General features: G+C 60.8%; 3 protein-coding genes across 3 annotated transcripts; 1 reads left to right on the top strand and 2 right to left on the bottom strand.

Moving 5' to 3' along the window:
- The first annotated feature begins 1163 nt into the window (after positions 1–1163).
- On the top strand, positions 1164–6325 carry MEX3A (mex-3 RNA binding family member A). Its single transcript, XM_030303325.1, has 2 exons — positions 1164–1617; positions 5211–6325. The coding sequence occupies exons 1-2, from the start codon at positions 1164–1166 to the stop codon at positions 6317–6319; spliced, it is 1563 nt and encodes a 520-aa protein (XP_030159185.1). The 3' UTR covers positions 6320–6325.
- A 5302-nt stretch (positions 6326–11627) lies between these two features.
- Positions 11628–17828, bottom strand: RAB25 (RAB25, member RAS oncogene family). Its single transcript, XM_030303347.2, has 5 exons — positions 17532–17828; positions 14701–14896; positions 13310–13503; positions 12398–12478; positions 11628–11985 (listed from the first exon to the last, which is right to left on the bottom strand). The coding sequence occupies exons 1-5, from the start codon at positions 17572–17574 to the stop codon at positions 11858–11860; spliced, it is 642 nt and encodes a 213-aa protein (XP_030159207.1). The 5' UTR covers positions 17575–17828; the 3' UTR covers positions 11628–11857.
- A 1105-nt stretch (positions 17829–18933) lies between these two features.
- On the bottom strand, positions 18934–21825 carry LAMTOR2 (late endosomal/lysosomal adaptor, MAPK and MTOR activator 2). The gene is made up of 4 exons (XM_030303356.1): positions 21635–21825; positions 21225–21387; positions 19327–19416; positions 18934–19122 (listed from the first exon to the last, which is right to left on the bottom strand). The coding sequence occupies exons 1-4, from the start codon at positions 21700–21702 to the stop codon at positions 19066–19068; spliced, it is 378 nt and encodes a 125-aa protein (XP_030159216.1). The 5' UTR covers positions 21703–21825; the 3' UTR covers positions 18934–19065.
- Between the last annotated feature and the right edge of the window lie 141 nt (positions 21826–21966).

Here is a 21966-nt window from a genome sequence, read left to right on the forward strand (position 1 = left end):
TCGCCGCCGCTCAGATCTCCGAGCCTGGGGGGGGGGGGAACGGGAGGGCACGGGGGGTGGGGGGTGGTGGCTGGCCGCTCGGCGGGGCGGTGGGGGGGGGCGGTGAGCGGACCCCGGCTTTGGCCAGGGGGTCCCGCCCTCCGGCCCATCCCGGCCTCCTCGGCGCGCACGGCCCGGCGGCGCCCGCATCGCGCTGCGGGCTTTGTCTGCTCTGCGGAGAGGCTGTCCCCGCGGCCCGCAGCCGGGACGACTCCGCGGGAGGGAGGGGCGCCGAGGCAGCGCGCGGGGAGGGGGCGCGGCCAGGGAGGGGGCCGCGGCGACCCGGCCGGGCCGCTCCCGCCCCCTCGCCCCCTCATTACCATAAGAAAGGGGGACACCTCCCCCCCCCCCGGCCGGCCCGGACGAGGCGGGGGCGGGTGGCGAGCCCGTCTGGGGAGGGGGCGCTCCGTCAGCCTTTTCCGACCCGCTCCGGTTCCGTCCCCCGCGCCCGCCCCTCCCTCGGGGAAACCAGGGACCTCGACTTCCACCACCCCCACCCCCCACCCCGCTGCGCCCCGGAGCCGGGCTGGAGACCGGAGGCACGTCCCCATCCTCCGCGGGGCGAGGAGCCCGAGCCCGCGCCCCCGAGGGCGGGAAACTACAACTCCCGGCATGCCCCGGGCGCCCCCGCGCCCCCCCGCAGTTCCATGCTGCTCCATCCAGTTCATTTAAAACAAAAGAGTTTGAGCGCTGGAAGGGGCTGGGCTCGACTGGGGGCCACTGGGCGCCGCTCCCGGACCGGGGCTCGGTGCGGGAGCCTGAGGGGGGCGTCTGGACGGCGGGGTCTAGAGCCGCCCGGGTCCGAGGCGGGAGGGGTGGGGGCAGAGATCCCGCAGCCCCCCGCCCCCCGTCACCCCCGGAGCGGAGACGAGAGCGGCTTCCTCGGTTTTGCTTCTCTTTCCCCCCACCCCCACCCCGGGGGCTGGGGCGAGGGGAGTCGGGTTACAGGGTGTTTGGGGAGGGGGGCTTAGGGGGAGGGTCTATCTTTCTATCTCGCTTTCTTCCCCCCTCCCCAGTTCTTTGTTCCCCCCTCCCCACACGCCCCCCTCCTCTCCCCTCCCCTCCTCTCTCCTCTTTTCCCTTCCACCACCTCTCTCCCTCTCTCCCCCAGCTTTTGTTTCGCCATGCCTAGTCTAGTGGTATCTGGAATAATGGAAAGAAATGGGGGCTTTGGAGAACTAGGATGTTTCGGGGGAAGCGCTAAGGACCGAGGGCTGCTGGAAGACGAGCGCGCCCTTCAGCTGGCTCTCGATCAACTCTGCCTCCTGGGTTTGGGGGAGCCCCCCGCCCCCACGGCGGGCGAGGACGGGGGAGGTGGGGGGGGCGGCGCCCCCGCGCAGCCGGCCGCCCCCCCGCAGCCGGCCCCGCCGCCGCCGCCCGCGGCGCCCCCGGCCGCCCCGCCGGCGGCCCCCGCGGCGCAGACGCCCCAGCCCCCCACCGCCCCCAAAGGGGCCAGCGACGCCAAGCTCTGCGCTCTCTACAAAGAGGCCGAGCTGCGCCTGAAGGGCAGCAGCAACACCACCGAGTGTGTCCCCGTGCCCACCTCCGAGCACGTGGCCGAGATCGTGGGCAGGCAAGGTAAGCGGGCGCCGGGACCGCGGAGACGGACTGGAGTGGGGGGCACCCCATCCCAGCACGGAAAGTTCATTTCCTCTCTCCTTGCCCGCCTCTGGCTCTGTCCCTTCCCCACAAAGGGGGACCCGCCCCCTACCCCGATTTCCAAGTGCCACAAAGTTCCCTGCCACCCCCAGTCGGGACTGTTCTTCGGATCCTTCCTTCCCCAGGGCTCTGCCTTTAGACAAAGAAATAGCCTCTCACAGAGAGAGGGAAAAGGGAGGGGGATCGGTCTCCCAATCCTGGGAGGCTGTCCGGAGGGGATGTCCACTCCTAGCCGGAAAAACTGGAGGAATGCGCAAAGAGTTGCTCAGAAGCCCCTGCTCCGGGATCTGCTCGTGGGCTGGGGAGGGGGCACCCCTGGGACCCCCTACAGCTGGAGTTACAGACTTTGGGGGAGACCTGGCCCGGGAAGCCAGACTGAGTATCTGTCTCTTTGTTGGGCTGAGTGCAGGAATGGAAGGGGGTGTGGCTCATGGGAGGGTCCCAGCCCAGGGGAGAAGTGGGGAGGGGGGCTGCTGGGAGGAGGGAGTCCTGTGGTCACCCACACACCAGAGTTGAACGATCTGTGGCGTTTTGGAAGGGGTGCCTCCAACGAAGTGCCACGTCCTGGCGTGGACCTGTCCTCATCCCTCTCAGGCTTTTGTTCTGGGCTGGCCACGGCCAGGGGCCAGAGGCCTGGAGAGGGGTCTCTGGTAGTGTGAGAGTAGGACAGGGCAGCAGGGGGCCTGCGGGGGGGTGGTGAGAAACCTTCGGGCGGAGGTTCGGTTGGAGGGCGTGCGCCTGGGTGTGTTGTTGGGGTGGGGGGTGTAGAATTAATCCAGTGTGGTGTGTCTGATACCACACCCTCCTCAGCTCCAGCATCCCTGGGCGGGTGGGGGTGGGAGTGTTGGTGAGGGTCCAGACTGAGCAGACGGGATCTTGGGGACCCTTCCCTCTCCCGGTTTCCCAAAGGGGAGTGGGGGGGGGCGGGATTTGGAAATTGCAAGGGGGCTGGGCTGGGAGGTAGGGGTGGGGGAGGAGCAGGGGAGGAGCTGTCCCACAGTGGGGAACAATAGAGGAGCTGCTTTCCGGCTGGGAGTGAGGGAGGAGGCCGGCTGCGGGCAGGGGAGGAGGGGAGACCAGCCTGGGGGGGGGCTGCCTACCGTACACCCCACCTCATCCACCCGAACTGCTTGGGGGTTGGGGGCATTTTGCAGGGCGATCCAGAATGGAGGAGGGAAGATGCCACTCCCCTGCACAGCCCTCACCCACCCCCTCCCCCCCCGGGGCGCTCCATCTCGAGATTCCTGGTTCAAAAAGTTGGATTTCCTCTTGTTGCCAGAAACTAGGGACCCCGAGCCCTGGAATTGGGTGGGGACACTGATAGCTCTCCCTGGATGCGGGGGTGGTCTTGGGAGGGCCCGGGATTTCATGGAGTCATCTGCCTCTGCAGCAGACGGATGGACCTGTCTCTCAGAAAAGTAGGGGGATCTCTCCTATTCGGGGAAGAGAAGCCCCCCTCACCCCTGAAGCACGTGGAAGTCCTCCCTCTTGTCTAGCCCCCCTCCCTGGGCCGCAGCGCCAGGACTCCTCTTTTTGACCTCTAGAAAGGTGAAGCCCCGTGGTCTTCCCTTCCAGAGATGCTTCTTCGGGGTTCCAAAGCCCAGGATCCCGTCCACCAGCTCTGCACCTCCGGGCCCCCAGCTTTTCTTCTTACTCTCCTGCCCTGGACTGTCTGCCCCACCCCCACCCCCACCCCCAAAGATACCCCATTGCTTCAGCTAATGGACCTAGAACTTAGAGCCCCCGGGTGCCCAGCAGACGCCATGTGAGTGGAAGTTGTAGGAGAGGGAGTCACTGCTCCTCACACCTCCAGGCCTCACAGAAAGGAGGACCAGCATTTACTGATATTAGAGCAGCAAGGATGTGGGCTTGACAACAGGTAGGACTTCTCAACTGCCAAGAGGCCTGAAGACAAGAAGGGAGGAGCCAGTTCTCCTTCCCGAGGTCTCTTGAAGGTGAGGAGCACTGCCCTCAACGCACCCCATCCTCCCCCCTGCCCAATCTGGTGGGGCTGGAGAAGAAGCCACCTGGAGAGAAGGAAGGAGAGAAAGCCCCCCCCCCCCAGCTGCCCTCAGACCCGTGGCTGGAGGGCTGGGGCCCAGTGGGAGAGCTAGGACCACTGGCATGGGTTTCGGGGGGAATAGGGCACGTGGTGGGGGCTAGAAGAAAGAGCACAGTATGTACCTGCAGAGCGGTGGGAACGTGTCTCCATGTGCGCGGGGGGCAAAAGTTGTGGGCGTGCAGAGGAATGTGCTGTTTGAGGGCTGCGGGTGATGGAGATGGGAGAGCAGGGTGTGCGAGAGGTTCAGACACAAGCGGTCCGTGTGTGAGTGTGAGTGTGCACTGCGTTTGCACCACGAGTCGTGTTTGGATAAAGGCACACGGTGCATCACGGCTCTTAGGTCCATGTGTGTGCAAACCCACACGCGTGTGGCATGTGTGCTTCGAGGAAGCACGTGAGCCTGGCTGCGTGTGAAGCCAGGGGGCAGAGAGACAGAACTTGGGAAAGAGGAGAGAGGCTTGGCCTGTCAGCCATCAGGGGGCTGCGGCCTTCAGAGATGCTGTGTCCACGCCAGCCTCCTGGACCCTTCTCTTCCCCTTCGCTGTCTTTGTCTCTCTTTGTCTCGGCTCTCCTCTTTCTCTTCCTGCCTCTGCCCCCAATCTCCCAGCTTTAACCCCCTCTACTTCAGAGCGTCAATGTGGGTGCAGAATACCTTGTCTGTCACCTCCTCAGCGCCCAGCCCGTCTCAGCGCTCCTGCCCCCAGGGGACAGTGCGGCTGGACTGTCCATGGGCTCGGGTGCTGTCCCTCACACGTCATTATTTTTATCTTCATACTTCTTTCCCTCTTGAAACTGATTCTCAGACCCTTCCCAGTCTCCCACACTCCACTGGTTGCTGCAGACGTGCTATGAATTTGGGACCCTCTGAGACGCACTAATGGGTGGAAGGCACAGGTCGGGGGGACGGGGCGGGTGATCATAGATCACAGAGCAAATGGGTGTCAGTGGTCCCTCAGTAGACTGGAGGACACGTTTAATGAATGGAGGTCAAGTCAGGAGATTGTGGGGTTACTGAGCACTTCGGGGCCCCACAAGGTCAGTGTCAGCCTTGGGGGGGGGGGGCGGCGGTGTGATTAAGTGACCTGGAAGTTTGTGAGCAGTCAGGAATCAGTGGAGACATTGAGGGAACAGTACGTGGTTGGGCGGAGTTAGCAGATTTGAGGTTAGCAGCTTGTCCGGGAGGGTCCCGTGATTATCTCCCGGTTTCAAGAAGTGATTGAATTTGGAGGGCCCTGGCTGGAATCCGAGCGAAAGTTGGTACCTTTTGAAATCTGTGGTGGATAGAGGCGTTGGGGAGACCCGAGACGGGGGACGGCGGAAGGCAGGGGGCATTCGCACCTGGGGGCCTGGGTCTGAGTAAAGATCAGGAGTCGACTGGCCCCAGCACAGACCTTCTTGCCCTGTGAGTTTCCTTCTCTCTCCCCTCCCCCCCCCCCACCCCCCATCCCAGGCTGCAAGATTAAGGCTCTGAGGGCCAAGACCAACACGTACATCAAGACCCCGGTGCGCGGCGAAGAGCCCGTGTTCATGGTGACCGGGCGGCGGGAGGACGTGGCCACAGCCCGACGGGAAATCATCTCGGCGGCCGAGCACTTCTCCATGATCCGCGCCTCGCGCAACAAGTCGGGCGCCGCCTTCGGCGTGGCGCCGGCCCTGCCGGGCCAGGTGACCATTCGCGTGCGGGTGCCCTACCGCGTGGTGGGGCTGGTGGTGGGCCCCAAGGGGGCAACCATCAAGCGCATCCAGCAGCAGACCAACACGTACATCATCACGCCGAGCCGCGACCGCGACCCGGTGTTCGAGATCACGGGCGCCCCGGGGAACGTGGAGCGCGCGCGCGAGGAGATCGAGACGCACATCGCGGTGCGCACGGGCAAGATCCTCGAGTACAACAACGAGAACGACTTCCTGGCGGGGAGCCCCGACGCCGGCCTGGACAGCCGCTACTCCGAGGCCTGGCGGGTGCACCCGCCCGGCTGCAAGCCGCTCTCCACCTTCCGCCAGAACAGCCTGGGCTGCATCGGCGAGTGCGCGGTGGACTCCGGCTTCGAGGCCCCGCGCCTGGGCGAGCAGGGCGGGGACTTCGGCTACGGCGGCTACCTGTTCCCGGGCTACGGCGTGGGCAAGCAGGACGTGTACTACGGCGTGGCCGAGACCAGCCCCCCGCTCTGGGCGGGCCAGGAGAACGCCACGCCCACCTCGGTGCTCTTCTCCTCCGCCTCCTCGTCGTCGTCGTCGTCCGCCAAGGCCCGCGCCGCGCCGCCGGGGGCGCACCGCTCGCCCGCCGCCTCCTCCGCGGGGCCCGAGCTGGCCGGACTGCCCAGACGCCCGCCGGGAGAGCCGCTGCAGGGCTTCTCCAAACTGGGGGGCGGCCTGCGGAGCCCCGGCGGCGGGCGGGACTGCATGGTGTGCTTCGAGAGCGAGGTGACTGCCGCCCTCGTGCCCTGCGGACACAACCTGTTCTGCATGGAGTGTGCAGTACGCATCTGCGAGAGGACGGACCCGGAGTGTCCCGTCTGCCACATCACGGCCACGCAAGCCATCCGAATATTCTCCTAAGCCCCCTGCCCCAGGCCTCCTGCGTCCCTCCCCAGGGGCCCGCCCTGGATCTGTTTTCCACCGGGGCCTTTTGGAAATCAGTGGTCTGAGGGGCAAGGTGCTTAGAGATACTCGCTCCGTGGGGAGGGGGAGGGGAGGCGATGGTGGCTGAGGAGGGGTAGGCCACCTTCAGAGCCTCTGGTCACCCCAGTCCTGGAATGGTGGGGAGGGGGCCAGGCAGGAGATTTTACTAGAGTTACAACTCTGATACCTCAACACACCCTTCAATCTGGAAGCAGCTAAGAGAAACTTTTGTTTTGCCGGAGGTGACCGTTAAGGCACCCTGACCCTCTCTGTCCACCTCCCCCATCTGCATCACACTGCCCCTCCCTCTGCGGAGGGGATGGGAAAGGGAGGGGGACAGGTTCCATCTGTATCTAGAGGTGCTCTTTCCAATCCTCAAGCCCTCTCTGGCCCTGACCTTTGACCTCCCAACATGATCCTTTAGACCCTCCACTGCCATATCCTGTTTGGGAATCTGTTCCTGGGTTTCCAATGGTACAAGGGGGTTGGGGCCCTTTCAGAAGTCTGCACAGATATTCCGGGCGGGGGGTGGGGGGAAGCATGTCAATCTATAAAGGGCTCAGAGCTCATCTCCCCGACAGAGCTGGGTGCAGGGGTCTGGAGAGAGAGCTCCTCTCTGCCCCTCCGGCTCCCCGCCCCCACCTTCCCTCCATTGGGCTCTCCCTTCCCTTTACTGTTTCCACCTGCTCTCCTCTTTGCTTCCCCTTGATGGCTGCCCTTCCCAGCCCTGTCCTCCTCCCCTCTCTTCCCTTCTCCCCCTCCCTCCTGCCCCTTCTAGCCCAGCTTTGGGTTCACCACCTCCCCTGGGGAGAAATAGGGGAGAAGAGCATTTGGATGGACCCCCCCCCCCATTTAATTCCCCTTCTGGCATTCGGAGGCCCTCCCCACTCCAAAGAAACACCTCTCATTCTTGATGGAATGTATCCCCATTCTCAGTGACAATTTGAGGAGGGAACGAATACTGGGGTACATCAAGGGTCGAACCCCCGCCTCTACCTTCTTTGGGCATTGCATTTGGGGAGCGGTTCTCGGGCTGGATTTTCTAGCGGCCGGCAGTGGTGGAGAGCCAGGGTCGTGTGTGTGTCTGCTGTTCAAGGGGACAGGAAGGAGCCTGAGGCTGGTGGATGGAAGGGCCCCCCCTCCCCCTGCAGCTCCCACCCCTGTGCCCCTCTCTGGGCCTTACCCGAACCCCTATCAGCGGGCGAATCATGAAGTCTCTGTCCCACCCATTGTGGCTGAGGAGAGAGGCTGGGTCTTCAGAGAGAGCTCAGTCCCAGGCCGGTCGGGATCGTGGTGCCGCAGGGCCCCATATTGCTAACAGGCCTTGCATGCCCCCTCCACTGCTTCCCTGAGGCTCACTTGGGGCTGCCACCAGCCTGCCACCCTCCTGGTTCCGCTGGCCGGGCCAGGAGAGGGTGGGGGATGGGAGTCCCAGGAGATTCTTGTATATAGTGGGGTGGGACTCTTCCAAGTGATCTCTGAGCACTTAGCTCGGGAATCCCATTCTATCTGATGGAGAGGGAGTGCAGGGATGGAAGTACAGGGGGGATTTCCTCCTCTCCTTCCTCCTGTTGTGAATTAACTCACCTCTCCTCGGCCTACCCCTCCAGACCACCAGCCAGGGAGGGGAGAGGAAGGAGGTCACAGTCAGGAAAACTGGCCGCTGACAACTTCCCTCCTTCCCGCCAATGTGAGCCATCCTGAGATGTCTGTACAATAGAAACCAAACCAAATGGGCACCCCCGGTCGCCGAGGGGGGGTGGGGAGGGGGGTGGGAAGAAGGGATGTCTGTCTGTCGACCCCCCTCCCCCTCTCCACCTCTTACCCACAAAGGCAGAAGACTGTTACTCTAGGGGGCTCGGAAAATTCAATCCCACCCTTACTAATTGAGCCAAACCTAGAAACCAACGCAAAAACACATAGTGAGAGACAAAACAGAGGAGAGAAAGCGTGAGAGGGAGCGAGATAGGCGACCAACGCAAAGGAGAGAAAACAAAAATAGCAAAAAAAAAAAAAAAAAAAAAAAAAAGCAGTTCTTTATAATTTAATATTCTATTTTAATAAAGGCGTTTATTACCGTATAAATGTAGCAAAGAACCTGGGCTAATATGAAAAAAAAAAGACTTTTTATTAGGTAATTTATTATATGAAAAGGATATTTTATTTTATGATAAAGTGATCCTTAAAAAAAATAAAAAAACTTTAGAAGGTTTAGAATATATGTAGGGAGAGAAGAAGAAAAAAAATACATTTGTATTCAGAGTTAAATCTTAAAAAAAAAAAAGTGTTTTTAATATATGTTCGGGTTTACGTTCCTTTTTTCCCCCACTTTTTTTTGGGGAGGAATGTCATTTGCTTTTCGTGGGGAGCACCCTGGGATGTGTGGTGGAGACAGGGGCTGGGGGAACCTGGTCCTTCTGGGGCCCCACAAGTAGATTGGATTTCACTCCACGGGCCCCCTCCCCGCTCCCCTCCCCCTCGGGGGAGCTGGCAGAGCCAAACAAAGAAAGGGATTAACAAGAAAGGAAGACGCACTAGGACTGAGGATCCTGGGCTGCCCCCCCCCCTTCCCCTGCCCTGTCCCAGGGGCGAGTGAGGAGGGGGAAGTCCAGAGCTGAGGCCTTGCAGGCCTGCGGGAACCCTCAGAGAGGTACAAGATTTAAGAGAAATAGTTTTGTTTTGTTTCGTTTAACCAAAAATGAGAGAGAGAGAGAGAGAGAGAGAGAGAGAGAAGAAAAAGAAAGAAACCGAGGGGTTTAAAAGAAAAGAATACTACAAAATAATAATTATTAATAATAATAATTCAAATTTATTTCATATAATCCTAGAGAAAAAGAAAGAATTACTAGTTACTTAGTAGACAATATTCAGATAGCTTAAAGTTTAGTAGCATTGAGGGCCCCCGGGTCCAGTAGAATGTATAAAAGTTGTAACGAGAAAGGAAAGTAGGTGAGGGAGGCGGTCAATTCCACCCTGCACGTGAGGACTCGCCCGCGTCCAGGTATCCGGGTGCGAGCAGGTTGCTAGTTCAGGTGGGGAGCTTCCAGTCTGCTGGGGTCGATTCTGAGAATCCTTGGATTTTTAAATTGTAGGACAAATAGATGAGGGGCTCGGTCCCCAAGGTCTTTGAAAGATGGCATTGATCATTTCAACCGCGTGGGAGCTGGGCGGGGCGGCAGAGAAGGTGAGCACATTTCTCCTGCTCTGTGCCCTTGCACCTGGGGGCCTGCCATCGGGCGCATCCCTGGTCTCTGCAGAGCAGCCCTTACTCCAAAGTGGGGTGTCCTCTCGGGGTCTCAGGGAGGGTGGAGCCTGCTTCTCCCAGGCCCCAGGAAGTCCTTCTTGAAGAGTAGCCTCCATCCATCCCGCTACGGATTGATTCAAGAGCCTGGTAGGTCATTCTAGAAACAGATTCGCACACGCTTCCCACGGTCGCAGAGCTTCGAGAGGACTGGGGGGGTCGGCACCCCCCGTCCTCGTTCCTATCCAATATTCCACGTAGCTTTTGGCCTCCGAGGCGGTGGTGGAGGTCGCAATCTCGGTAATGGTTCTTTGCAGCGGCACTGTGCCCCTTTTCTCCACAGGTTTGCTGTATTGTCTCAAAGAAGTTAGACTCCAAGAAGGACTTCCCACCACTGGGGTATAGGGGAGATGCTGTCCTTGAAGGCCTGGGAGAACAGGGCTCCCAGGGGTACGAAGGCAGGGGGAGGGCAGCAGGGACTTCGGGGGACCCTGCCTCTACCCCTGTGTTTCAGCCCACCCCCAGCTGTGAGCGGTCAGGTAGAGGCCACCCGCCGAGCCCTGGCCTGGGGGACAGCACCCTCCCCACAGAAGACTGGGGAGCTTGGCTTTTGCATGTAAGAAACCCGCGAATCTTTCTTAGCACTTGCCTTCTAGCGGCCCCAGCTCAGGGTGGGCCCTCCTGTCCGAGGGGGTGGCGGGGGCCCCTCAGCTCTGCTTTGGGCACGTGGAGGCTGCTCCTTGACACCAGTGACTCCGTCATGCCCCTCCCTGGCCCTAGGCCCCCCCCATCACATCTCCCTCTCCCCAATTTACTCTTCTCACCCCACCTAGGGAGATCCCCCCCCTGCTCTTTTTGTCCTAGAAACCCCGCTAGTTCGGGAAGGTAGTCTGGGGTGGGGAGGGCTTCCCCTTCCCACTGGAGGGTGCGGGTGGGGTAGGGTGGGGGGGGGAGACGGCCCTGGGGCAGGGGGACGGTCTCTCCACTGTAGAAAGTAGCGTAGGATTGTGGTCAGACTTAATTTGAGGCATCTAGCGAAGACACATACAAACCCACCGAGGAAAAAGATTTCAAAAGCAAAATAAAGGCGGGAAATGAAACGGACCCATGAATAATCAAGTCAAAGTAATGTTGCACAAAATGCAGAGAAACCAAGAAGGGGGAGGGTTAATGTATTAAATGTGCTATTAAGAACTTAATTTTATTAAAAGTATTATTAATTAAGGCTCTGGCCTCTTTCTCTGCATCAGAGTCTGACCCACTGTGGGCTGGGTGAGGGGGTTTTCTCAGGGGTGACTGGGTGCCCTGCCCCCCCCCCCCCGTGCAGTGCAGGGGAGGGACAGCTCCCACTGCTGTTCACAGCTCCCTGCTTGAGTCCCCAGGTGCTCAGTCCCCTCCTGGGGGGTGGGTAGGGGTGAAGGGGTGCACGCACCCTGTCCTGCAGAACAGGGGAAGGTGAGGCTGGGTGACACAGACCCTGCTTGGACAGCTTGGACTCCCCCTCCCACCCTGCCAGGTTGGACACCCCCTTTCCTCTGTGGGTCTGGGGGGCGGTCAGGCGGCAAGCTGGATGTGAGACTTGGACCTTCCACCTCCCAGGCTTCAATCTTGCCCAGCACACGCAGGCTGGCCCTGCCTCTCCCTTCCCTCCAACCCCTCCCCTGCCTCCTCCCCTCACCCCTGGCATTGGAGCGACCTCAGTTCTTGGCATCAGGGCCCTGGGCACCAGATGGTACCTGCCGGTGATTTCCTTTGTCTCTCCTTCCACATACCCCATCTTGGCCCTGCTGTCCTCCCTCCCCCACCTGCCCTGGGGGTTGGCACAGGGAAGGCTGGGCACCTCCCGCCCCCTTGGCACTGTCCCCAGACCACAGGACTCTAGAGGCAGCTGGCCCCGGGGGGGGGGGCAGTGGGTGTGGTGGGGAGGGGAAGGAGGGGGAGGGAAGCCCAGAGGGGCCAGAGGTGAAGGGGAGTCAGGGATGGGAGCAGCAGGATGGCCAGACGTTGGTACAAAACACAGCTTTATTGGAAGACTGAGTGTGTGTGGCGGGGGAGCAGGCAATGGAGACATGGCAGGTGGGGGGACCGTGCTGACCTCAGGGCCCTGTGGTCTGTGGGGCCGGGAGCAGGGAAGCATCCGCTCTGACATCTGGAACCACCACGGGGCAGGGGCAGGTCCCCGAGCCGGGTGGCGGTGGGGTAAGCCTTGGGGGCAGGGTTGGTGTGAGCCCAGGTCAGAGGCTAATGCAGCAGGCCCTCTTCTCACCAGGGCCCGGCTCCTGCCCGGCCTGGGCACCGCCCAGGGTGATGGCGTTGGTCCGGGTGCTGTTCTGCGTCTGCTTGGACACTTTTGCGAAGATCTCTGAGGGGGCGGAGGACAGTGATCGGGTCAGAAGACTGAGAACCCATGCTACACACACACACACACACACACACACTCCACACTGGCCTTACTGAGCACTGGGTGTGGCCACACAAGGAGGTTTTGCTGGAAGGAAATGGAGTTTGGGCACCTGGGTCCCTTCTACTTACCTGGGTGAAGGGCTAATGCTTAGCTCCCTGCGAAGTGTAGCGTTCTGGTTCCTTCCCCAAGCCTCAGGCTTGCAGAGGAGAGGGCACTAGGGAGGCTCTGAGGAGGCTGGGGGGCCCCCAGAGGGGCTGAGGGATCATCTGGGGTGGGCAAGGGCTGGGTGTCTGCATTCCCACTCCTGCCCACAGGAGCCTCAGGGACGGGATGGGGGGGGGCGTTGCCAAATGCAGGCAGGGGCTCTAACCTTTGAGGACAGTCTCAAACGCCAGCTCAACATTGGTGGAGTCCAGGGCTGAGGTCTCCAGGAATAGCAGTCCATTGTTTTCTGGCAGGAAAAGAAACACAATAATAATAATATTTACTTAATGTTTACTATGTACATTCGCAATGTGCTAAACCCTTGGCACGTGTTGCTGATTTAACACTTAAAACAACCTGTGAGGTGGGTTTGACTATCATCCCTTTTTTACAGAAGAGGACGGAAGACCAGAAACACCGAGAGCGTCCACAAAGGACTTGCTCACTGTCCCCTATCTAGTGAGGCTGGGCCATGGGACGCCAGAGCCTGCACCCTTAACTGCTGTGTCCTGCTGCCTCTGACCCCATGAGACTCCTGGGGAGGGCGTGACTGGAGATGGCCATGGAGCTCTCACCTGCCACACACTGTGGACGCCTGAGTGGCCTGGCCTTTAGCACCAATGACAAAATTATTGCCCATAAAGACAATCTTGGGGGGGGGTGGGCTCATGGGGAGCGCAGTTGGTTAAGCATCCAACTCATGGTTCGTGAGTCCGAGCCCAGAGTCAGGCTCTGTGCTGACGGCTCGGAGCCTGGAGCCTGCTTCGGATTCTGTGTCTCCCTCGCTCTCTGCCCCTCCCCCACTTGTGTCCTGTCTGTCTGTCTGTCTCTCAATAAATAAATAAATAAATAAATAAGTAAATAAAGACAACGTTGGGGCAAGCGGTGAAGCATAATGAGGGACGCAGGGTCCAGAGAAGGGGAGTGCTGAGAGACTGGGAGAGAGGTGATGGAGGTAGGGGAGCCCACGGAGGAAGTCCAGGCTGGGGCCCTAGGGTGGGAGCAGGGGCCGGGAGGCAGGAGCTGGATGGCACGGGCCAGGCTGGGGGAGCAGGGCTGGGTGGTGGAGGGCTCTCACCCGCGAACATTCGGGCCTCTTCAGTGGGCACCTCCCGGGCCTGGCTGAGGTCACTCTTGTTGCCCACGAGCATGACGACGATGGTGGCCTCGGCGTGGTCATAGAGCTCCTTCAGCCAGCGCTCCACCACGGCATAGGTCTGGTGCTTGGTCAGGTCAAACACCAGTAGGGCCCCCACCGCACCTCGATAGTACCTGCGTGGGGGGCGGCAGGAGCGACAGAGGCAAGGTCAGAGCACAGCCCTCAAGCCGAAAGGTCAGACACGAGACCAGAGGTGGGGTCATATGAAAGCTGAGGTCCAGGGACCCAAACCTAGACGGGACAACTCCAGGGTCCTGCGTCTGATGCCGAGAGCCCTCCGGGTCACCAGTATTGCAGCCTCCAGAGTCACCTTCCTTCCTTCCTCCCGCTTTTTCTAGCCCACTGTTTCCTTGGGTCCTCTGTTCTTTCTTAAAAGTGTATTTATTTATTTGGGGGGGGAGGGGCAGGGAGAGAGAGGGAGACCGAGAATCCCAAGAAGGCTCGGCACGATCAGGACGGAGCCCCGTGTAAGCTCGAACTTACGAATTGTGAGATCATGACCTGAGCCACCCAGGTGCCCCTGGGGTCCTTCGTTCCGACGTTAGCCCTGGATGGCCACCAAAGAGCACCTGCGCCCCACTCGGCCTCCTGGATGCCCCTTTCGGTGGGCACGTTCCTCACGTGGCTCCTGCACCCGCACCGTCCTCTTCTCGCTCGCGGCCACCTTTCTAGGACCAGCTACAAGCCCACCCCATGCAGCATCCCTGAGGTGACCATCGGAGGCACCCCTGCAGGCATCCAGCCTCACTGCTGGGGTGAGGTGGGGCTTTTTCAGGCTGTGATATCTGATCCTTCCGTTTTACTCATGTGTCAACCGAGGCTCAGGAGAGGCCAGGGGACCAGCCCAGGAGTGGCGAGCGTGCGTGGTGTGACCGAAGCCCTGGACTCCTGCTTCCTGCCTCTTGGCAGGTGCTGTCCTCCGTCACACCCACAGACCACCCCCCTCACGTCCAGCCGGACACTGGCAAATGTCCTGCATGGGCGTCCGGAGGCGGAAGGTCCTCCGTACCCCGAATGTTTGTAAAATGCAGCTGAAGGGTCCAGCCCTTCAGGTCTGTGATGAAATGGCAGCGGTTGCTGAGTGTGAAGCAGCAGGGAGTCAGGAAGAGCTCAGGGGCGGCTGCTTCCCCTGCCACTAGCAGCCGGGGTCGCTGCGCCCTGCCTCCGGCTGCGTGGCTCACGGCACCCACCCGTGTCTCGCCGGGGCCACGGCGTCCCGGGGTCCCCCCAGTGCGCACGGGGCCCGTGGCCTCTGCTCCACAGGCCCTCCCTGACTTCCCCAGCCCCCCCCCCCCAGCCCCCAGGCTCACGCGGAGGTGATGGCCCGGTACCGCTCCAGGCCGGCCGTGTCCCAGATCTGAGCCTTAATGGCAGCGGTGCCCAGCATGACCGTGCGGGTGGAGAACTCAACCCCGATGGTGGTGCGGCTGTCGTGGCTGAACTCATTCCGTGTGAATCGGGACAGCAGATTGGTCTTCCCCACGCCTGACTCGCCGATCAGCACCACTGAGGGGGCAGAGAGACAAGGGCTGAGCTCGGGGGTCTGTCCGTCCGGAAAGGGAGCTGAGCTCGGGAACCTGAGGGGCACCCAGGGGACTGCAACTCTGCAGGGTCCATCCTCCCCGGGTGAAGGGCCGAGAGTCTGAAATGGGCTGCGGGCCCGTAAGGCTGCTTGGCCTGGTCCGTGGAGACACGACCGCGCGGTCAGCCCCCATTTCTGTGATGGGGTGCCGTCTGTCTGTGGGGGTCGGTGTTCAGGGGCCGTGAGGCTGGCAGGGTGTGTGAATGCGGACAGAGACGTAGGCAGTCTGGGGAGCGTGACAGCGCCGTGCCTGTGTCTGTGTGTGAGCTGTGAGGACGAGGAGGAGGCTGGGCGTGCACGTGCGCACACGCGTGTGGGGAGCCGTCGTGTGAACGGAAATGTGGGGAGAAGAATGTTCGGCGGGTGATCCTCACGGAGGGACACGGGTAAGACATGATGGGGCTGGGTGTTGGACCGGCCCACCCCGACCTCTGTCGTATGACGACTGGGAATAGTGATACTATCTATTTTACCGGTTGTTGCAAGAAATAAGTGAGATATCGCCCAGGCTGGAGTGAGTGTGCAACAACCCATTACCATCGTGATCGTTGTCGGCAGGCCAGTGTTATCACCGTCAGGTTTCCAGGGCCCAGGATCCACCGGTGGGGCCACAAAGAGCCCCGGGGCCGGTGGAAAGCGTCCAGGGCCCAGGTTTACCCACCGCGGGTGAGCGAGGGGCTGGAGGAGGGCGAGGGGGCCGATGCAAGCATGACCCGCTAATTGCGCAACACTGAGCACGCATCCAGGGTGACGGGAGGCCCCCCAGGTTCTGGAAAAGCAGGCTGGCGCCTCGGGAGCCACACGCTCTGGGCGCTGCTCCCCACTCGGCCTCTCACTAGCTAGTGACCTCGAACAGGTGGCTCAGTTCTTCTGGCTTTCAGTTTCCTTGTTTATAAAATGCGTCAAAGCCCCTCAGACTCGGGCAGGGCAGGAAAGAGCTGGGAGCAGGGTGGGGGTGTGTCCCTGCCTCCTCCCCCCCCCCTCCCAGTGGGAGGGGCTCAGCCTGTCCTCAGGCCCAAGAGGTGCTCAGGGCAAGGGCTTTGGGGTCCGACAGACCCCGTCTTCGAGTACGGGCTGGGTGACCATTTGTCCTGTCCTCGGCTGTGAAACGGAGACGCTGACTGTTCACACGGACTGAGTGCCTACTACGTGCCGGACGCCATCGTAAAAGCTTTACACACGTTCACTCGTATAATTCTCGCATTGGTGCCACGAGGCAAGGCCAGTATTATTATCACCCCATGTTTACAGACGAGGAAACGGAGGCACTTGGGCTTCGGTGGCTGGCACCAGATGCCACCGCTGGTGTGGCAAACGCAGAGGTGCCCTGCGGGGGGCGCTGGTTGGCCTCGCTTGAGGCCCTGGCGGTCCTGGGCCTCCTGCACCCAGCGTCCGGGCAAGGCCGGGGGCACAGCACTCCCCGCCCTCGGCCGAGGCTTTGTGACCCTGGGCCGCACAAAGCTTCTCCCCGCTGCTCGGGCTTGCTTCCTCTCCCTTCCTTGCACCGGTGTTGATCCACAAGAGACGTCTTATACCCCAGACTTCTTAGAGTCAGCTTCCGGAGACCCCAACCCGCACTAACTAGTGACCGACAGAGCTGCCCTCTCACAGTCAATCTGGCCCCTGACCGCTTTCAGAGAGAGAGATGCATTTTGGGGTTGTTACGGTGGCCAACGAGCCAGAGCGGGCACACGCTGAGGGCTCAGTAAAGGGCAGTTTCTAGCAGCACCGTTTGTCCCAGCCTCCCCTTCTTGGGAGAGAGGCCGGGACAGCACGGGTCCCCCCGGCCCCAGCAGCCCGAGTCCCAGCTTGAGCGAGGGCGGGGCTGAGGCCGGGAGAGGCGGCGGGGTGGGGTGGCTGGGCCGGGAACGACGGCTCTGCCAGTGAACCCCGCCCTGGAGGAGGGGTGCGTGGGGGCTGGGGACACCAGAGGGTCCAACGTAGGGGCTGAGGTAAAGGAGCGGGAAAGGTCATGCTCCTGGGGCCAGCCAGGTTGAACCCAGGCGCCTGCTATTGGGCCCACGGGGGCTGCCGAGGGATGGCCGACGGGGCCCCAGCCCTCAGTCTTCCAGGTTCTATTAGACCCTGCTCTCAATTTATGAGATCTTCCCTGTTTTCACCCCAAAATGGACAAAGCTCTCCTTTTCTTTTCTTTCCTGCACATGCACCCAGAGACAGGACTTTCTTCCTCTGGAGGTTGTTTCCTCTTTCTCAGGAGGGAAGTCCTCCCTGAAATCTGACCTCCACCTCCTACGCTGTGGTGGCTGACGACTCTTAGGGATGTGGGCTTCCTCTACGAAGGGAGCAGAGGGGCCTAACTCGGCCCTATGCAGGCTTGCTCGACATCCTTATTTACAGCAGCAGAGCCTTCCCGAAGCCCCAGGACTTTTGCCCTAGTAATCGGACCCTCCCCAACTCCCTGCAGCTTTCTTTCTAATCCAAAACGAATGAGGAGCCCTCAGGGGTCCAGGTGAGAGATTAAAAACAAAAACAAAAACAACAGAACGGGCGGGCGCTTTCAGGCTCTGCTGGTCTCTTTTTTTATAGACCCCGACTCACCCTTGAAGACAAAGTTATAATCTTCCTCGGTTCTGTTCCCCATCTTGGCTCCACATGGAGGGTACGAGTGTCTTCAGGGACAGAGGTGACGGCACTATGCGTTGGCGCAGTGCCCTCAACCCTCAGCTCTCCAGAGACCTGGGTCCGCGCCTCCTCTCATTGGGGGTGAAGAAACTTCTGCAGGCAGAGGGACTGAGGGCGACTTCAGGCTGGGCAGGGCCCTGGAGGCTCAGCGCTGGCAGGTGGGGTGCTTCGAGGAAGCCAAGGGGACGGAAGCTGAGAACAGGAAGGAGACCTGGGGCCCAGGTGGGTGGAGAGACGATGACGTCAGACAGGTTAGGCAGGTTGGGTGTCTGCTCCCAGCCTGGGCTCCCGCAGCGGGGCGGGCCGGCAGGGGGTGGGGGTGGGGGGCTGGGGTTGGGGGAGGGGAAGCTGGGGCCCGCACGGCACCTGCAGAGAGCCATGCTGCTAGGCTCCTGGGACCGGGGACCCACTTGGGTGGCCACCAATGAGTGAGAAATAGCCTCTCAGGGCACGGAAACCTATTGGCCTCCTGCATTTCCTTCGGACCTTCCGGGAGGGGTAACTGGGGGCACGAGGGGAAGGGCTGTTGGGGCGAGGGGCTGGGGCTGACGGGTGCCCATCGCTCCCAGAGTTCTGGCAGCTGCTCCTCCCGAAGGCCCAGGGCCTGGGATGGGCGGTGTTCCCCACCCTGGGTGGAGCTGAAACTCACCACCAACCTCTCCCCTGGGATGGGTCCCTTCCTAAGGCCCTGGGCTAGGGGCTGGTGGTTCCCTGTCCACGCCTGCTCTGGAGACCCAGGGTAGGGGGGAGACCCGAAGTACATGGAGCGAGGAGTTTGAGTGCCGGGCAGGATCTGGAGATGAAGGGCTTTGAGAGCTTCTGGATCGCTTATACTCCCGCCCCGCCCCGGGATCTCAGGCTTCACGAGGAAGCCATGCCGTCTGCAAAGGGCCCTGATGCCTGGAGGGTCTGTGTGAGCCCTTGCAGGTGGCTAGCAAGCACTCTTCCAACTCCAAGAGCAGAAAAGGCATTCCACCCCCCACCCCCCACCGCCAAGGTGGGACTGGAGGACACTGGATCTGCAGGGCCCCATAATCTTGCTGACAAGACCCCCACCGGCGCCCCGCTCCTCCAAGATCACTTGCAACGGTGTGACAGTCGGATGGGTAAACTCACTCCCAGCGGCAGGGCCGAGGATACGTCCTGTTGCTGGAAAGGCCAAGGCGGCTAAGGCATCACTGCGGGAGCCACTTGGCTGCCAGAAGGCAAGGTGAGGGGCCGGCAGGAGTCGCAGGCCCTCAGGGGTCTCCAGAGCACTCCGTGCTCCTTCCCACCTCTTTGGACTCCTCCCATTCAAGAAAGCAGCCATCACGCAAGATAGATAGGAGTTCAAGTTTATTCTTGGAAAAAAGTCTCAGCCTCCGGAACCGTCCAGAAAGGTTTCCCCAAGGAGCCCCGCCCCTCCAAATGATCACTGAGCTTTTCTGACCCCAGCTCCAACAGAGGCTCGCTATGATGCCGCCACTTGGGTAAGGGGCTCCTCCAGGTACTGCACCAAAGCCTGGGCCTGCAAGAGGGGAGGGGTGATCAGGCCCGCACAGGTCTGCCACCAGAGGGGTCCCAGTCTACGTGGGCTCCTCCGCTGGGCGCCCCGCCCCCACCACACACAGGCTGGGTGACAGGAGGACTCCAGGAAGGCGACGGGGTGGGAGCGGGCAGTGAAAAGCCCAGGCCTGGGCCCAGGGCTGCAGACAGAGGGGCACGTACACACCTTGGCCTTGAGCATCCCGAAGCCCACGGTCTCCTTGGCGTACATACACAGCAGGAGGTTGGCCACCCGCGTGATGGCTACACGGCCCTCCTGGTGGGGCGAGATCACGGGATGTAATGTTCTGCCTGGCACCTTTAGCCCTTTCCCCAAGGGCTCCTCTTCAGAAAGGTTATCTTCCTTCCATGCCCTGGGCATGGCAGGAGCTCCAGACCAAGGGCTCTGGCCACAGCCCTGGACGTGGGATCCTGAGTTCAGATTCCAGCTTCAGCACAGCCCTCTACGACTTACTATGGGAAACTCAATCTCCCAGCCGCTTGGTTTCTCTTTCTGCGACCCGCCCCCCCCCCCACCTCATCCCAGCTGGTAAGGGTACACAGGAGGGGGTTTTGAATCTGCAAAGGGCTGTCCACATGGGTGATGTTTTTACTATGGGTTCACCCCAACCAAAGACACTGCGAGGAGCTAGGGAGCAGTAGCCTAAGGTAGAGTTCTCTTTTCCCGTGGTAATGTTTCTCAAATAGCAGGTCTGACTCTAGGGTTAGATCAGTTAAGGAGGTGGATTAGCATTTAAAAGAAGAGAAATGGAGTGCATTGCCTGCGGTAAGGGAAGTACTGTTTCGTGAAACTTTTGTTTTAGTGGGGGGGGGGGGGGGCGTGCATTGGGCTCTGACTTAAAAGGCATTTCTTACAGCTGGGGTGTGGACAAGATGTTGGAAAACCACTGCTCGACAGCACCAACCCCAGGTTAGGCACGAAGAAGGAGTCATCAGCTGAACTGAAATGGCGTCCTTGGTTGGGCATGGGGCGAGGATGAGGCAGACAGCCCGGTTACAGTGGGTTACAGCCCAAATCCTTTGGGGAGACTTCACTCTTGGGCCTTTTCGGTTTGGTTCGCGAACTTTCCCTGGCCATCTCCTGTGTGCTGGGAGCCAGGTGCTTCACTCCCTGCCTCTCTGGCCTCACCTCTACTCACCTCCCCCACTCCCATGTTGTACCAGCTACATCAACCTTGTCCATCCTTGACCAGATGCTACTCTGCCTCAGGGCCTTTACGCTTGCCTTTGTCAAAAATGTTCTTCCCCCAGACAGCCACAGGGCTTGCCAACTTCCTTCAGATCCCTAATGAAATGTCACTTTTCCAGTGAGATGGTCCCTGACATACGCCCCACCTCACTTCCTTTCCCATCGCATTTTCAATACCTAACATCCTAGTTTTTTAACTTAGACGCATTTTACAGCACACACAAAACCGTGAGCTTCTGTGAGGAGTTAGAGCTGCAGTTTTTTGTTCCATTTGCTACTTTTTCCCTAGTCCTTAGAACACTGCAGGGACGTAAACATTTGTTGGCCCAACAAACACAAAGGTGAGCGAAACAGTTTCTGTCTCCCGGAACTTCGCCGTCTAATGGCTACTTCCCCTTTCTAGACTGCAGCTCTGTTTTCTGTAAACGGAAGGAACAGGCCCAGGGTCTGGAGACTCTGCTGTGCTGCTGTGAGTCTGCGAATCTGGGGTGACGACACTGCACAGCTTACGTCCTTTCTTTTGGTCTTCACGACAACCTGTGTGCACGTGTGCACAGGTGATCGGTAATCGGACGGATTACCGCTTCCACCTTAGAGATGTGCTAGGGAAGCTTAGAGAGGTTGAGTGACTTACCCGAGGTTCCACAAACGACAGGTGGCTGGCTGACACCAGACGCCCAGTCAGACCCTGGGTCCCTGGCTCCTTCCTCACCACCACTTGAGGCACAGGGTCCTGCCCTACCATAATGCAGCAGCAGACCAACTCTTAGCCCTCAGAGATCCTGTCCCTGCCCCTCCAACCATCCAGGATGGGGTCCAGGTCGCCCCATGGGGATCCCCTTGGGGGACAGAGGAAGTGGCTCTCCTCTCCATACCATGCAGTCCATGAGGATGAATTTGAGATTGTCTTCGTTAAACGCTTGGTTCCCGTTCCGGTCGTAGGCGGCCCAGATGTTGCTGGCGATGGCCGCGGTGACCCGGGCGTCCGTATCCCCGTAACCGGAGTAAGCCAGCAGAGAGCCCTCGTTATTCAGCAGCCTGGCGAGTGGCGGCAAGAGGTTCGGACGTGCCCGCGGCGGCGACAAAAACGTCCCAGCTCCCGCCGGGGCGCTTGCAGAAAGCAGGGGTCTGGGCAGAGCCTGTCCAGAACGTGCCCCGGGATCCACGCTCCGGTCTCCCCCCACCCCCACCCCTCCGGCCGCGGCCGCCCCGCCTTCCTCCCCTCCCCGAGACCCTTCCCCAGCGCGCCCCGGGCTCGCCGCTCGCCTGCTCCGTCCGCACTCACAGCGTGCTCTGGACACCGCCGGTGTTGGCCTGGCTTAACACCTGGGTCAACGCTTTGGGACGCAGCATGCCTGCGGCTCCCAAGCCCCCGCTTCCGCGCCAGCCCCCGAGCCGTCTCCCGCGGGCCTCCGCGGGCACCTCCCCGAGCTCCGGGCCGCTCCGGAACGCCGCGCGACCCGGAGGTCCCGGCCGCGCTCCGCGGTGACGACGCAACACCGCCCCCGCCGCAGGGGGCGCCGGGAGTTGTAGTTCCGTGCGGCCTTGCGGCGCACCCTGGGAACTGTAGTTCGCCTTTCCCCGGGGACCACGCGGTGGAGGGGGGGCGGAAAGAGC

Source organism: Lynx canadensis, chromosome F1, assembly GCF_007474595.2.
Source record: "Lynx canadensis isolate LIC74 chromosome F1, mLynCan4.pri.v2, whole genome shotgun sequence".
Taxonomy (NCBI): domain Eukaryota; kingdom Metazoa; phylum Chordata; class Mammalia; order Carnivora; family Felidae; genus Lynx; species Lynx canadensis.